This window comes from Meriones unguiculatus, chromosome 5, assembly GCF_030254825.1.
Source record: "Meriones unguiculatus strain TT.TT164.6M chromosome 5, Bangor_MerUng_6.1, whole genome shotgun sequence".
NCBI classification, from domain to species: Eukaryota; Metazoa; Chordata; class Mammalia; order Rodentia; family Muridae; genus Meriones; species Meriones unguiculatus.
Window position 1 is genome coordinate 104,533,696 of NC_083353.1, and position 11,922 is coordinate 104,545,617.

General features: G+C 46.7%; 1 protein-coding gene across 3 annotated transcripts in view; it reads left to right on the plus strand.

Annotated features, from left to right (window-relative positions):
- Nucleotides 1-9,634, plus strand: part of Irak2 (interleukin 1 receptor associated kinase 2) — a 56,237-nt gene extending 46,603 nt beyond the window's left edge. For all 3 annotated transcript variants that reach the window (XM_021637648.2, XM_021637649.2, XM_060383943.1), the window contains 3 exons: nucleotides 1,811-2,011; nucleotides 6,564-6,849; nucleotides 8,471-9,634. In XM_021637648.2, the coding sequence (XP_021493323.1) occupies nucleotides 1,811-2,011; nucleotides 6,564-6,849; nucleotides 8,471-8,583 (600 nt within the window). In that variant the 3' untranslated portion in view covers nucleotides 8,584-9,634. The remainder of the gene's footprint in view (nucleotides 1-1,810; nucleotides 2,012-6,563; nucleotides 6,850-8,470) is intronic.
- Nucleotides 9,635-11,922: the final 2,288 nt, after the last annotated feature.

The following is an 11,922-nucleotide window of genomic DNA, read 5'->3' on the forward strand; positions in this document are numbered from 1 at the left end:
TGTTTGGAGGCTGGAGAAGGCCTTGTGGAGGAAGGGATGGCTGAGTAAGGGACTAGAATGGACTAAGGGACAGAGACTAGGTAGGAGTGCATTTTAGGCAATGAAAACAAGCCTCACCATGTAGCTTAGGCTAGCCTTGAATTTACAGACCTCATTCTTAATCTCTATAGAGTGCTGGGTTACAGGTGTGTGTCATCACACCCTGCTTTAAAATGCCATTTGTCTTATAGTATGTAGTTATAAATATGCATGTATGTAGCAGGTATATATAAATATATATACACATATATATACTAAAAATAACTAAGCATACAATAATTTGATACAACACATGTAATATTTGAGCCCCTGATTTTGAACCCCTATTCTCCTGCCTCCTTCCTAAGTGTTAGAATTAAAGGGACAAATCATCCTTCCCTCTTTATCTGGCTTTGTGCATGCTAGGTATGCAGTGTACCAACTGAGCTGTAGCCTTTGCCCCAGAAATGAACTTGCCTTCTGCCTCCAGATTCTTCCTCTTGCTTCTTTGGAGGTGATGTAATTCCTGGCACTCTTTGCTATTAGTCCTAAGCAACAATAGTTTGCTTTTTTCTCACATTTTTTTTTTATTTTGTTTTTTCACATATTTCTCAGTAAGATGTTTCAAACATCTTTTTGAAAAAGGTGCCTCTGGGGGAAAAATATAAGAGAAGAAAAAGGCGCCTCTGGGTTTCTTATAATCCTGCTTTGCTCCTGATGATGCTCACAGCTCTTCCGCCTGAGTCCCGGTCCCCTCCTCCTTCACTTTGATTCTCTTGGGGAAGCTGCTTGCAATTGGCAGTGCCTGTGACTCCAATTTCCATAGGGTGGGTGCAGTCAAGGGTGACCTTCAGGGCCCACTGCTTCTTGCCCCCTTTCACCGTAAGAGTTATCACAGGCACTGCCTGTCCCAGCCGGAGCCAATAGGGCCTGTGTACATGTTAATAAGATTAATTTATGAGGCTGTAAGTTAAGGGCGCTTGCTGTTCTTCCAGAGGACCTGAGTTCAGAGCCCATGTCAGGTGGCTCCCAACCTTACATAACTCCAGCTGCTGGGAATCTGATGCTGCCTTTTGGCCTCTGCAGGCACACACACACACACACACACACACACACACACACACACATAAATAAAAATAAACCTTAAAGAAGTAAGATTAAATTGGGGCTGGAGAGATGGCTTAGGGGTTAATCATGCATACACTGCTCTTGCAGAGAAAGAGTTGGCTCCCAGAACCCACATCCAGTGGGTTCAACGTGTAGCCTGTAGAGGATCTGACAGCCTCTTCTGGCCTCAGAAGGCATCTCTACTCACACATACATACCTCCACACAGGCAAACATACCTATAAATAAATAAAAAACAAAATCTCTGAAAAATATTAAATTATAAGTACTGGGCATATGGTAAGTGCTATGCAAATGATGGTCATTAGTATTCACTGTGCATATATTTTGCAATGGAAGACATATTTAAGGGAAATGGGCTATTGAATATTTTTTCTGTCTGGTGTCACACTTTGTGCTTAAGGCCCATTATTGGATTTGCACTTGTGTTACACCCAGGAATAGGCATTTCATGTTCCCATTTTCTTATGAGTCACTGCAGTGGGACAGGTTAAGCACTGCAGATGAATTGTGATCATGCTAAGGGAACGCCCTAAGTGCAGGGCAAATCCCAAGATTCTCAAGTACTTGGGTGCTGAACGTGTTTCTGGGACACCTGCTTTTCTTTTCAAGACATCTTGCCACACCCAGCCTCTCACCTGGACTTCCTCATTCTTCTCCAACAGAAGGATTTGCTTCTTGGTGAGATGGCCAGCACTACTGCCTCACTCTCCTCCAGGAAGACAGGCATGGGGAAGGTGATGGCAAAAGAGATCTTCCAGAAGCACTTGGAGAGGAGGGCAGGGCTTCTTCCAGAGGCCTGTGTGGAGGCGTGGGCCACTGCTGTGTGTGTCTGCCTTCGGAGGCGCAATGCCAGCTTGGAGGAGGTGAGTTCTCTGCTGCCTGCTGCCTTACCTAGGAAGACTCACGTGCTGGTGATGCAATAAGCCTCGCTTAGCCTTGGTTGTCCACAGCAGAACATGCTGGAGCCATGTCAGCAATCAGGGTTGCTATGTGGGTCATGGGGGACCCTGAGGGTGGGTGTCTGGCTGGGGCCTCTCGTGGGAGCCAGTCTCTTCCTGCCTTTCCTTGGCTTGCTGTCTCTACTGGTCTGTTCCTGTGGCTTTTCCTCCACCTTCTTGGAGAGGTCCAAGTTGTGGTCCTAAGCTGAGCTGTAATAACTATGCTAACTACAGAGGATCTGTCCATCTGAGCAAGCCATTCCTGCTCTGCTGTCCTGGTGTGCCCGAGTTGTCTGTGTGATGAGCACCAGGATGGTGGAGGACAGGACTCGCTGGTTCAAGCCTGGCTGGGAACTGATAGTTAAGCACACAATGGTCAGCCCAAACAGAAGGCCTGACTGGAGGGAGAGGCGGTCACAACTACAGGCCTGGGAGGAGGTCCAAGTGGGCAGACTGGCTTATCGTGAGGTTGGGGTGAGGGCTGAGCACAGAGTTAGAGAGCTCTGGAGGCACATTGGGCTTTTTGAGGTCACTAAGGATTTCAGTAGGAGCAGCACACAATCAGGTGTATTCTAAGCAGGCCTCCTCTTCAACAACTCACTGTCAATCAGACCTTCAGTTATTCATTCCACCGGCGGTTCAGTGTGTCAGTTAGGGTTTGGGTAAAGTGACTATAAGGGAGAGATGGCAAAATACACTGGCTTAAGCAAGAGAAAAGTTTGCTGCCTTTGGGTTAATGGTTTGGATCAGGTAGCTAGGACTGCAGTGGCAGTGCCATAGTACTGGCAATTGGCTAGCTATAAAGCTTCCATTTCAGGGTTCAAGGGTATCTGTTGATTTGTTACTTAAACAGTTCCATCTGTTTTCCATCTAGAAAAAGAGGGTTAAAAGAAGAGGACACACTCTTAGATTCTTTCTTCCTTTTATATATTTTATTTACGTATGGGTCTCTTGCCTACATGTACGTCTGTGCAACATTTTTGTGCCTGGTGCTGTGGAGGCCAGAAGAAAAAGTCAGATCCCTTGGAACTGGACTTATAAGACAGTTGTGAGCTGCCATGTGGGTGCTGGGAATTGAACCTTGCTCCACTGGAAGAATAGCCAGTGCTTTTAACCCATGAGACATCTGTATAGTTCCTCTTCCTTTTTCCCCCTAAAGATTGTGTGTATGTGTGTGTGCGCGTGCGTGCTTGTCCACATCCTGTGTATCCTGTGTATTTGGGTGTCAAAGGAAGCCAGATAATGTGTTGGATTTCCCAGAACGGAAGTCTGTAGGCTTAGCTTTTTCAAAAATCTATTTTATTTAGGGTTCTTAAATCCTTCTGCTTCCCTTCCAGTGCCCCCCTCCCACACATACACAAGTTAGGAGAAAATGCAGGTTAGTAGGGACAAGAGACACAGACCTCTCTAACTACTTCCTTCTGGTTAGGGGCATTGGGCTTGGGGGGGGGATACCAATCTCATCCATCCAGAAGTCTAGCTAAACAGCAAACCAGCAATCCAGCAAATACAACGGCAAACTCAGCAGCAACCTCGAAGTGTTCTCTGGACTGGTTCTCTCTAGGAGTCTCTCCAAGCCATGCAAAATGAAGAAGCCAAGAGATACCAAGCTATCTCTCTTTGTTTGGGGGCTATTTATACTGTCTCAAAGGATGCTTTTCAGGTGGCAAACACCACACCCCTCACAAAACAGCTTCCAGCTCACAAACATCACGTGCCTTTCCTCCGGGGCTGTTTCCTGAGGGGGATATATAAAAAACATTTTCAAACCCCACACTTGGGATCAAAGCAAAGACCATGTCTACATACTTGGTATTGTATTGAAGTCATGGGTATTGTGAGCCACCTGCTCTCACCCGCTCTGGGTTGTGAGATCCGAACTCAGGTCTTGTGCAAGAACAGTAAATATTCACAACCTTTGAGCCAGCCCTCCAGCCCCATCTTCTTTCCTTTTTAAAGACCTGACTGAGAAATGTACTCATCATTTATTTTTTAATTAATTAATTAATTAATTAATTTTTAGCATACTCTGTGGGTTACACATAGCTACAGAGGACTGCAATCTTTAGCATGGCAAATGTATGTTTCATGGGCATCTAATGGGAACATTTACATGGAGAGTTGCTATTTGAACCAGATCTTGAAGGATGAGACATTTTCCATGTACACTAAAGGGGATAAGGACATTTTAGCTATACAAAAAGAAAAAAAAAAGAAAGGAAAAGAAGAAAAGAAAGGGAGAAGTGAAAAAGAAAGGAAAAGAGGTGGCGCTTACCGTAGTGCTGGAAAGATCCATGGCCTGGAAATCCAACAGGGTCTCGTTCACTGGGCAGCTAGCTCTGCCGTGCACCAACTTATCTATTTATTATGTATTGTGATTGTACTTGTCCATGGCCGTTCTGTGGGAAGTCAGTTCTTTCCTTCCTGCAGTTAATGCTGTGGATGGAACCCAGCTCCCCGGCTCGGGAGCGTATGCCTATTTAGGGTAGATTCATCTTGCCTTAACTTTTATCTTTTTGGGAACAGCGTTTCACACTAAATCCTGGGGGCTGGACTTGAACTTGAGGCAATTCTCTGCCTCAGGCTCCAAGATTCTGGGATTATGATGAGCCAGCACTCTTAGCTTTATTATCTGCTTGTTTATTATCAGATGCTGTCTCTTCGTAGCTCAGGCTGGCATTCAACATCCTGCTGAGCAAAGTGGCCGTGAATTCCTAACACTGTATCTGCTTCTCAAGTGCTGGGATTGCAGGCTTCTTCCATCCTGATATTTTTATTTGTAAAGACTTATGGCATCTGGGTGTGTTGGCTCACTCCTTTTATCTATCGGCACTTGGGAAGCTGAGGCAGGAAGATTTCTGCGGATTCTAGGCCAGCTTGGTCTACATAGTGAATTTCCGAACAGCCAGGTTTCTGTCGGAAGACATTATCTCAAAATAAATAAGTAAACAAACGAATAAATAAACAAATAAAGCAAGCAAGGGGTGGTCATGGCGATCGTGTGCAAAATAAGTGAACTCACATGGAATTTAAAAATTCAGTTTAGAAGTTTTTTGTTGTTGTTGTGTGTATGTGTGCACATGCCATGACCCAGATGTGCCAAAGAACAAGGTCAGAGAACAGCTTCCGGGAGTTATTTTCCTCCTCCTACCATATGGATCCTGGGGATTAAACTCAGATTGTCAGTCTTGGCAGCAAACACATTTGCCCACTGAGCCATCTCACCAGCCTATACACGGAATTTTTATTTTTTATTATTTTTTTAAGAGTAATTTAAAAAAAATTATTATTAGTTACATTTTATACACAGAATTTTTTGCAGGGCACTGAGGGAATTATTATTATTTTTTTGTGGTTGTTTTGTTTTTTTAAGATAGAGTTTCTCTGTGCAGCTCTGGTTGTCCTGGAACTTATTCTGTGGACCAGGCTGGCTTTAAACTCAGAGATTACCTGCCTCTTTCTCTCAAGTGCTGGGATTAAAGATGTGGGCCGCCACTACCCAGCTGAAAGTTTCTTATTAAGGGTATGTCCAGTGAGCTGTAGTGTAGGCCAGCTGCTTCGGATGCTGAAGCAGCAGAACCACAAGCTTAAGGCCAGCTTGGGCTACAAAGTGAGTTCAGGGTGTGGAGGCAATTTAATGAGCTCTCAGCTCAAACATAAGAAGACAAAAAAGAAGGCCCAGGATGTAACTCCATGTAGTATGTTTGCCTAGCATGCACACCCAATGCTTTACATTCAACTCAAGATCTTAGAGACACACACAAACTGGCACCCGACCATACCTGACCTGGTCGTTGTGATCAGAAGAATGGGGTGCTGTGATTGGACCACCTGGGCTTACACAATCACCTGTGGCTCTGGGTGCTGGGGTCAAGTTCGTATCTCTTTAAGATAGGGTGCTATTCTTAAGACTGCAGCAGGCATTTGATTATAAATCCCAAACGACCAGGTGCTGGCTTTTGGCTTTTGAAAAGACCAGTATCCACACAAGACACCCCAAGACTGAGTTCTCAGCACAAAGATGCTTTTTTTTCCCCACAAAGAAGGACAAATAGGGGCCCCAAGGGAGGCTGCAAAAGCAGCAGCAGCAGCAGCAGCAGCAGCAAACAAGAAAATCAAGTGAGGGTGTTTGTGCAGGAGTGGGTTTTTAAGGGGGAGAGAGGGGAGTCTGTGCTAGGGTGAGCTGGGAAATCCTGATTGGACAGGTTAACCAAAATATGAATTTTGATTGTTGGACTTTGGTGTTTGGTTTCAGGAATGAGTCAATGGCCAAATAAGGAAATAGACCTTGGGGGCTAGCTTTAGGAATGTAACAGTTTTTTAGCGAGGGAGAGGAAAAGAGGCAAAAGGGCAAAACCTGTCTGCAATGTTTGCTATGCTGGGTGTGTGTGCTATGTTTGCCATATTTGGCCTGTTAGAGCCCCTTTAGCTTTAATTCAAGCGCCTGATCTGGGTCTTGTCTGTCTTCTCCCCCAAGGTACGAGTCTCCATGGCTCCAGTGGAGGAGTGGTTCCGAGGTCAGCTGTCCCTTCCTTGGAGCAGGGTTTCTGAAGGCACAGGCTCGTCTTCCAATACTCCAGAAGAGACGGATGATGTTGACAATTCCAGCCTCAGTGTCCCCTCTTCTGTTATGGTGGTGTCATGTGCAGGGGTTGCCTCCCCTCCACTCTCCATGGGAAATGGAACAGCGCAGCTATCTAGCAGTGGGAGTCAGGAGGCTGACTCCTCAGAGGCCTGCGCCTGTGCACAGCCACCCCAGGATGGTAAGCTCGGAAGGGCAGATGTCCATGCAGGATCTCTTCTGTGACCCTAACTTAGGCCATATCTCCCTCTTTTCCTAATTCATGGCTTTGTTCAGTTGTTCACTGCTTAGTGGTTACACAAAGAGGAATCTCAGTTCACCAGTGACCATTTATTTCTGTCTACTCACTTATCTTTTAAGCCCTTCAAACCTCCGTCTCTGTATGGAGTCCTAGTCACAGCTACTGCCCATTTGCTAGGACAACTGTGTAGCTTCCATCAGCCTTGATCCGTTGCTTCGGACTCTTAAGTTCTTTCTCCAGGATCCAGAGAAAGTGATATTTACTTACTTTTAAAGTTTAAAATCTTATTTCATGTATATGTACATGGATGTTCTAGCTCTATGTTTGTATTATTATGTACATATATCTGTGCAAAACGTGTACAGTACCTGAGGAGGCCAGGTATCCTGGAACTGGAGTTGCAGATGGTTGTGAGCTACCATGTGGGTATTGGGAATTGAACCTGAGGCCTTTGGAAGAGCAAGCAGCAAGTGCTCTTAACTGCTAAGTCATCTCTCCAGTCCCAGATTTTAATTTTTAATGTACTTATACATGCATTTTTTTGTGGTGCTGGGGACTTGATGTAGGGCCTCATGGTTGGTAGGCAAATAAATATCCTATAGAGTTTTTGTTTATATATATATTTTTAAATTTTGAGACAGTGTCTCATGTAGCCCAGAATAATATGGACCTTCCTGTGTAGCTGAGGATGACCTTGAACTCCTGATCTTCCTGCCTTCACCTCTCAAGTGCTAGGATTACAGGGCTGGTGAGAAGGCCAGCAGGTAAAGGTGCTTGCTTCAAAGTGTACAATCTGAGTATGATCCCAGTTCATCACATGGTAGAAGGAAAAAACGGACACCTGCAAAGTTGTCCTCTGACCTCCACACATCTTTCCATGCATATAGATGACACACACAAAGAGGAAAAAAAAAAACAAACATTAAATGATTTGAGACAGTTTCACCTGGGTTATTAGTGAAACCTTGTCTTAATTTATTTAGGGATTGCAGGTATGTGCCATCATGCCCTGCTAGAGTGATTTAAAAATCACATTGTATGACTTGAACCTGTGGTACTTAAAAACCCTTCCCTGAGCCCAGTAGCACCTTGTATGATCCCTCTTGGTTGCATCATCTTCCTTGTCAGTCACTTCTAAAGACACGTTCCGTCACTGGCACTTAGGTCCACATATGCCAGGCTTCCTAGTGAAATAAAAATTGAGGCCTTTTCAATGAAGTGTCACCATGCCTTGTAAATGTGGTAGTCTAGGCTCTGACCACTTCCTTGGGGAGGAAGGAGAAATTAGAAACTGCTTTCAGTGTTGCTGATGTCACACTGTTCCCCTATCTGTGGAGGCACACGTGAACCTCTATGTGTGGGGGGGTTGGGAAGTTGGGGTGTGTGGTGTTTGTTGGGGAGAGTGCTGACTTTCCTGCAATGGCAGAGGCTGTGATGTGCTGCCTGGGTTTGGGGCCAGATTCACAAACCTGGCCTGAGACTCTGATCAAGTCTGACTTAAAGGATTTTAATAGTAACACTTGTTGAAGCTACTCTTTTTCTACTTTCTGTTGAACATCAGCTACAGAGACTTCATGGAAAATTGAGATCAACGAGGCCAAAAGGAAGCTGATGGAGAACATCCTACTCTATAAAGAGGAGAAACTGGACAGTGTTGAGCTTTTTGGACCCTGACGACCAGATCACATCTGCGGACCCTTGTCCTCAACTGGATAGACAGTGTCCAATCAAGGAAGAGGTCTTTGGCTGCCCAAGGTCTGTTGAGACCCATATGACCCAAATACCAGCCTGAACAGAAGGAAACTTGGTTTTATTAGAGTTGAGTTGCAGGGAGAGGGGACAGGGGGACCTCAATTTATATAGACACCAAACTCCAGGAAGAACTCTTCCTCTTTGAAACTTAGTCAGAGGCCTAGGAAGTAAAATGCCTGGTATGAAGATTTGGGTGGTTTTGTGATTCCAAGGAGCCCATGTTGACTACTACCCCAAGAGATGCTGTTAATCTAGAAGCTCCTAACTCCACAACTGACAGAGCCAGCCTGCAGCAAGCACACGTGGTGTTTCCCAAAGTTCTCATCTGTCAGCTACGTCTGTGGCAGCTTTCTGCAAACTTCCACTGCTTACAAGACCTCCAGCTGGTGTCTCATTGCAAATCCTGACTCATCTCTCAAGTTCAAGATTAAGAAAGCAAGACACTTGGTCAAGGACTCAGTAGGCTTTCTCCTTCTTCAGCTGGTAATCCTGCAAGCCACTGGTACTTATGAGCTGCCTGCTTCTCCTCTTCGTCCTCTCATCACACCAATGTTCTTTTTTTTTTTTTTTTTTTTTTAATGGAGACTCGGAGACTATGTATTATTTATAGCTAGGTGAAGAGTCACGAGAGCTAGTCTCGTGTTTGATTGTGCTGCTAGTTAAGTCAGTCACTCAATGGGTGGTAACTCAGTATCCTTGTAAGGTAACAACCCCTGCTCTGTTCTCCCGGCCACAGCTCCTGGGAGGAAAGGTGCAGTGGCTATAGACTTTGAATATATGCACTTTGAAAATGCATCTGTCATGTTTTTTTATGAAATAAATAAAAAGCATTTAGCTCATTTTTTTTTCTGCCATGTAGAAAATGTTTCTGCAGCGAATATATTTTTGAAAAGGCACGTTGCAAACCTTTTTTCGTGAAACAAAGCTCTTTCTAATTCCACCTTCTTGTAAAATAAAAATGTGTTGTCATCCAGTAGATTTAATTACTTTCGTGTCTGGGTGAATGTATACAGCATGTGTCAAGGACTCTGCTTTTATTTATGTCTGTGCTTTTCGTTTGCACAGTGTAATGTGCACATTCGTGTGTGAATGTGCTGTGTGTCCCACAGTGCACTTGCGGTGATCAAGAGGACGACTTCAGTTTTCAATCCTTCCACAAGGCCAGCTGGCCCACCTGTCTGTGGAGGAGTGCTTAGATTATTTATAGCCTTTCTACACACCCAGTTTTTATGTGGGTCCTGGAATTTGAACTCAAGACCTCATGGTTGTGGCAGATGACTTAGGACATTGTCACTTTAGGGAGGGTTTCATCAGCTGTGCCATCACTGTAGTGGGAGTGGGGCATTTGTATAACCCTTCGTGGATTTTAAAGTTGCTTTTATGTTTACTGTTACTAATAGTAATAGCTACCAGGTGGTGGCGGCACACACCTCTAATCCCAGCAATTGGGAGGCAGAGGCAGGTGTATCTCTATGAGTTTGAGGTCAGCCTGATCTCCAGAGAGAGTTCCAGGACAGCCGAGGCTACACAGGAAAACCCTACCTGGAAAAAAAAGAACCAAACCAAACCAAACCAACCAACCAACCCCCCCCCCCCAAAAAAAAAAAAACAACCAAAAAACAAAAAGCAACTCCCAAACAACCAAAAAGCCAACAGTGATGGCTTCTAGGATGGCTAACCGTCACTGTCAACTTGGGTTAACAACCACCCAGGAGCTAGATACGCTCTGGCTGTGACTATGAGGATGTTTACAGAGGACTCTTTCTGAATATGGGAGGCATCATTCCATAGGCTAGGGTCCTGCATTGAACATCTAAAAACAAAACAAAAACCAAGTGAAAGCCAGCTGAGTGTGCCACGTTTCTCCTACAACAGTGGTGAGCTAGCTGTCCCTGCATGCTGGACTGAAACCTTAAATAGTAAATCAAAGTCTTCTCTCCTTAACTTTTTTTTTTTTGTTGGGGGTGGAGTGTCTTGTATCCCAGGCTGGCCTGGAATTCCTGGGATTACAGGCTTGCGTGACACCTGGGTTATTCAGGTCAAAATCCTGGGCCTCCTGTGAGTGCTCAGCTATTCAGCTAAACCATTGACCTTTTCTGAGGGTGGTATGCCTGGGTGGGGAGTAGGAGGGTAGGGAGTGGAGGGTTGAGACTGGGTCTTAAGAGTAATTGGAGGTGACCTTGAACTCTGGATCCTCTGGCCTGTCTCTCTGGACGTGGGATCACAGGTTGGCACTACCTTTTATTTCTAGAGGTGGTCTCACTCGGTTGCCTAGGCTGACTGGGAACTCATTAGATATCCCAAACTGGCTTCCAGCTCAGAGCAGTTCCCCAGCCTCAGTGACCCAAATGGAATTACGGATGGTGAGCCGCCGTGGCTGATTCATGCCCTTCCCTGGACCCTGTTTAAATTTTTTAAAAATTTTTTGTAGGTAGGGTCAAAATTGTCTAGGCTGCTCTTGAGTTTGGCAATCCTGTCTGTTCTTCCTGAACAATCGGGATTATACGGGTCTGTCCAGCAGGCCTGGCTCTATTGTGTGTGGCCTGTGCCTTCTAACCACAATTCTGTCACTTTCTGGGTGTGTCACTGGTTTCACCGAACCACAGTTTCCTAAATTGCAAAAGAAGGGTGACAACGCCTGGCAACGCGCGTCCGCGACCAAGGCGACCGCGCAGCCGCCCTCCAGCATTCCGCTCCTGAGCGTCCCCAGCTGGCTCCCTGTGCTGCTCCGGAGCCACGTGAGAAGCTCCGCCCCACGTCGCTCCCAGCCAACCAGAACGCTTCCTAGGGCGCAGGGTCACGCCCCAGAAGTCTGGCCAACAGGCACGCTCGGTCTTGCACTGAGCCACGCCCTTCTGCCGTTGGGGCAATGGGCGCTGTCCCTGGCGCAGGCTCCGCCCCTGCCGCACGCCGGCCGTCGGCCGCGGGGCAGGTTCAGCGGAGCTGAAGCCGCGGCTGCGGAGCGGACGGCTGGGCGGAGGCCTTGGGCGAGGGCGCGGCGCTGTGGGCCGGGTCTGCTGGGCGAGCGAGCCGAGGCAACTTCCGGCGCGCGGCTCCGGAGGCCAGAGGTTCCTTTAGGCCCGGGGCGGGACGGGGCGGCGGGGAGCCGAGCGGCCACCCCGCCCGCGGCCCGCCCTTGGCGTCCGGGGCCTGCGGGCGCGCGCAGCCCGGAGGGCGGCTCCCCACGCGCTCGGGCCCCCCGCGAGGGGCCTCGGAAGGTCGGCCGCTGCGCCGGAAGTGCCTCGGCGTCTCCGGAGCGGC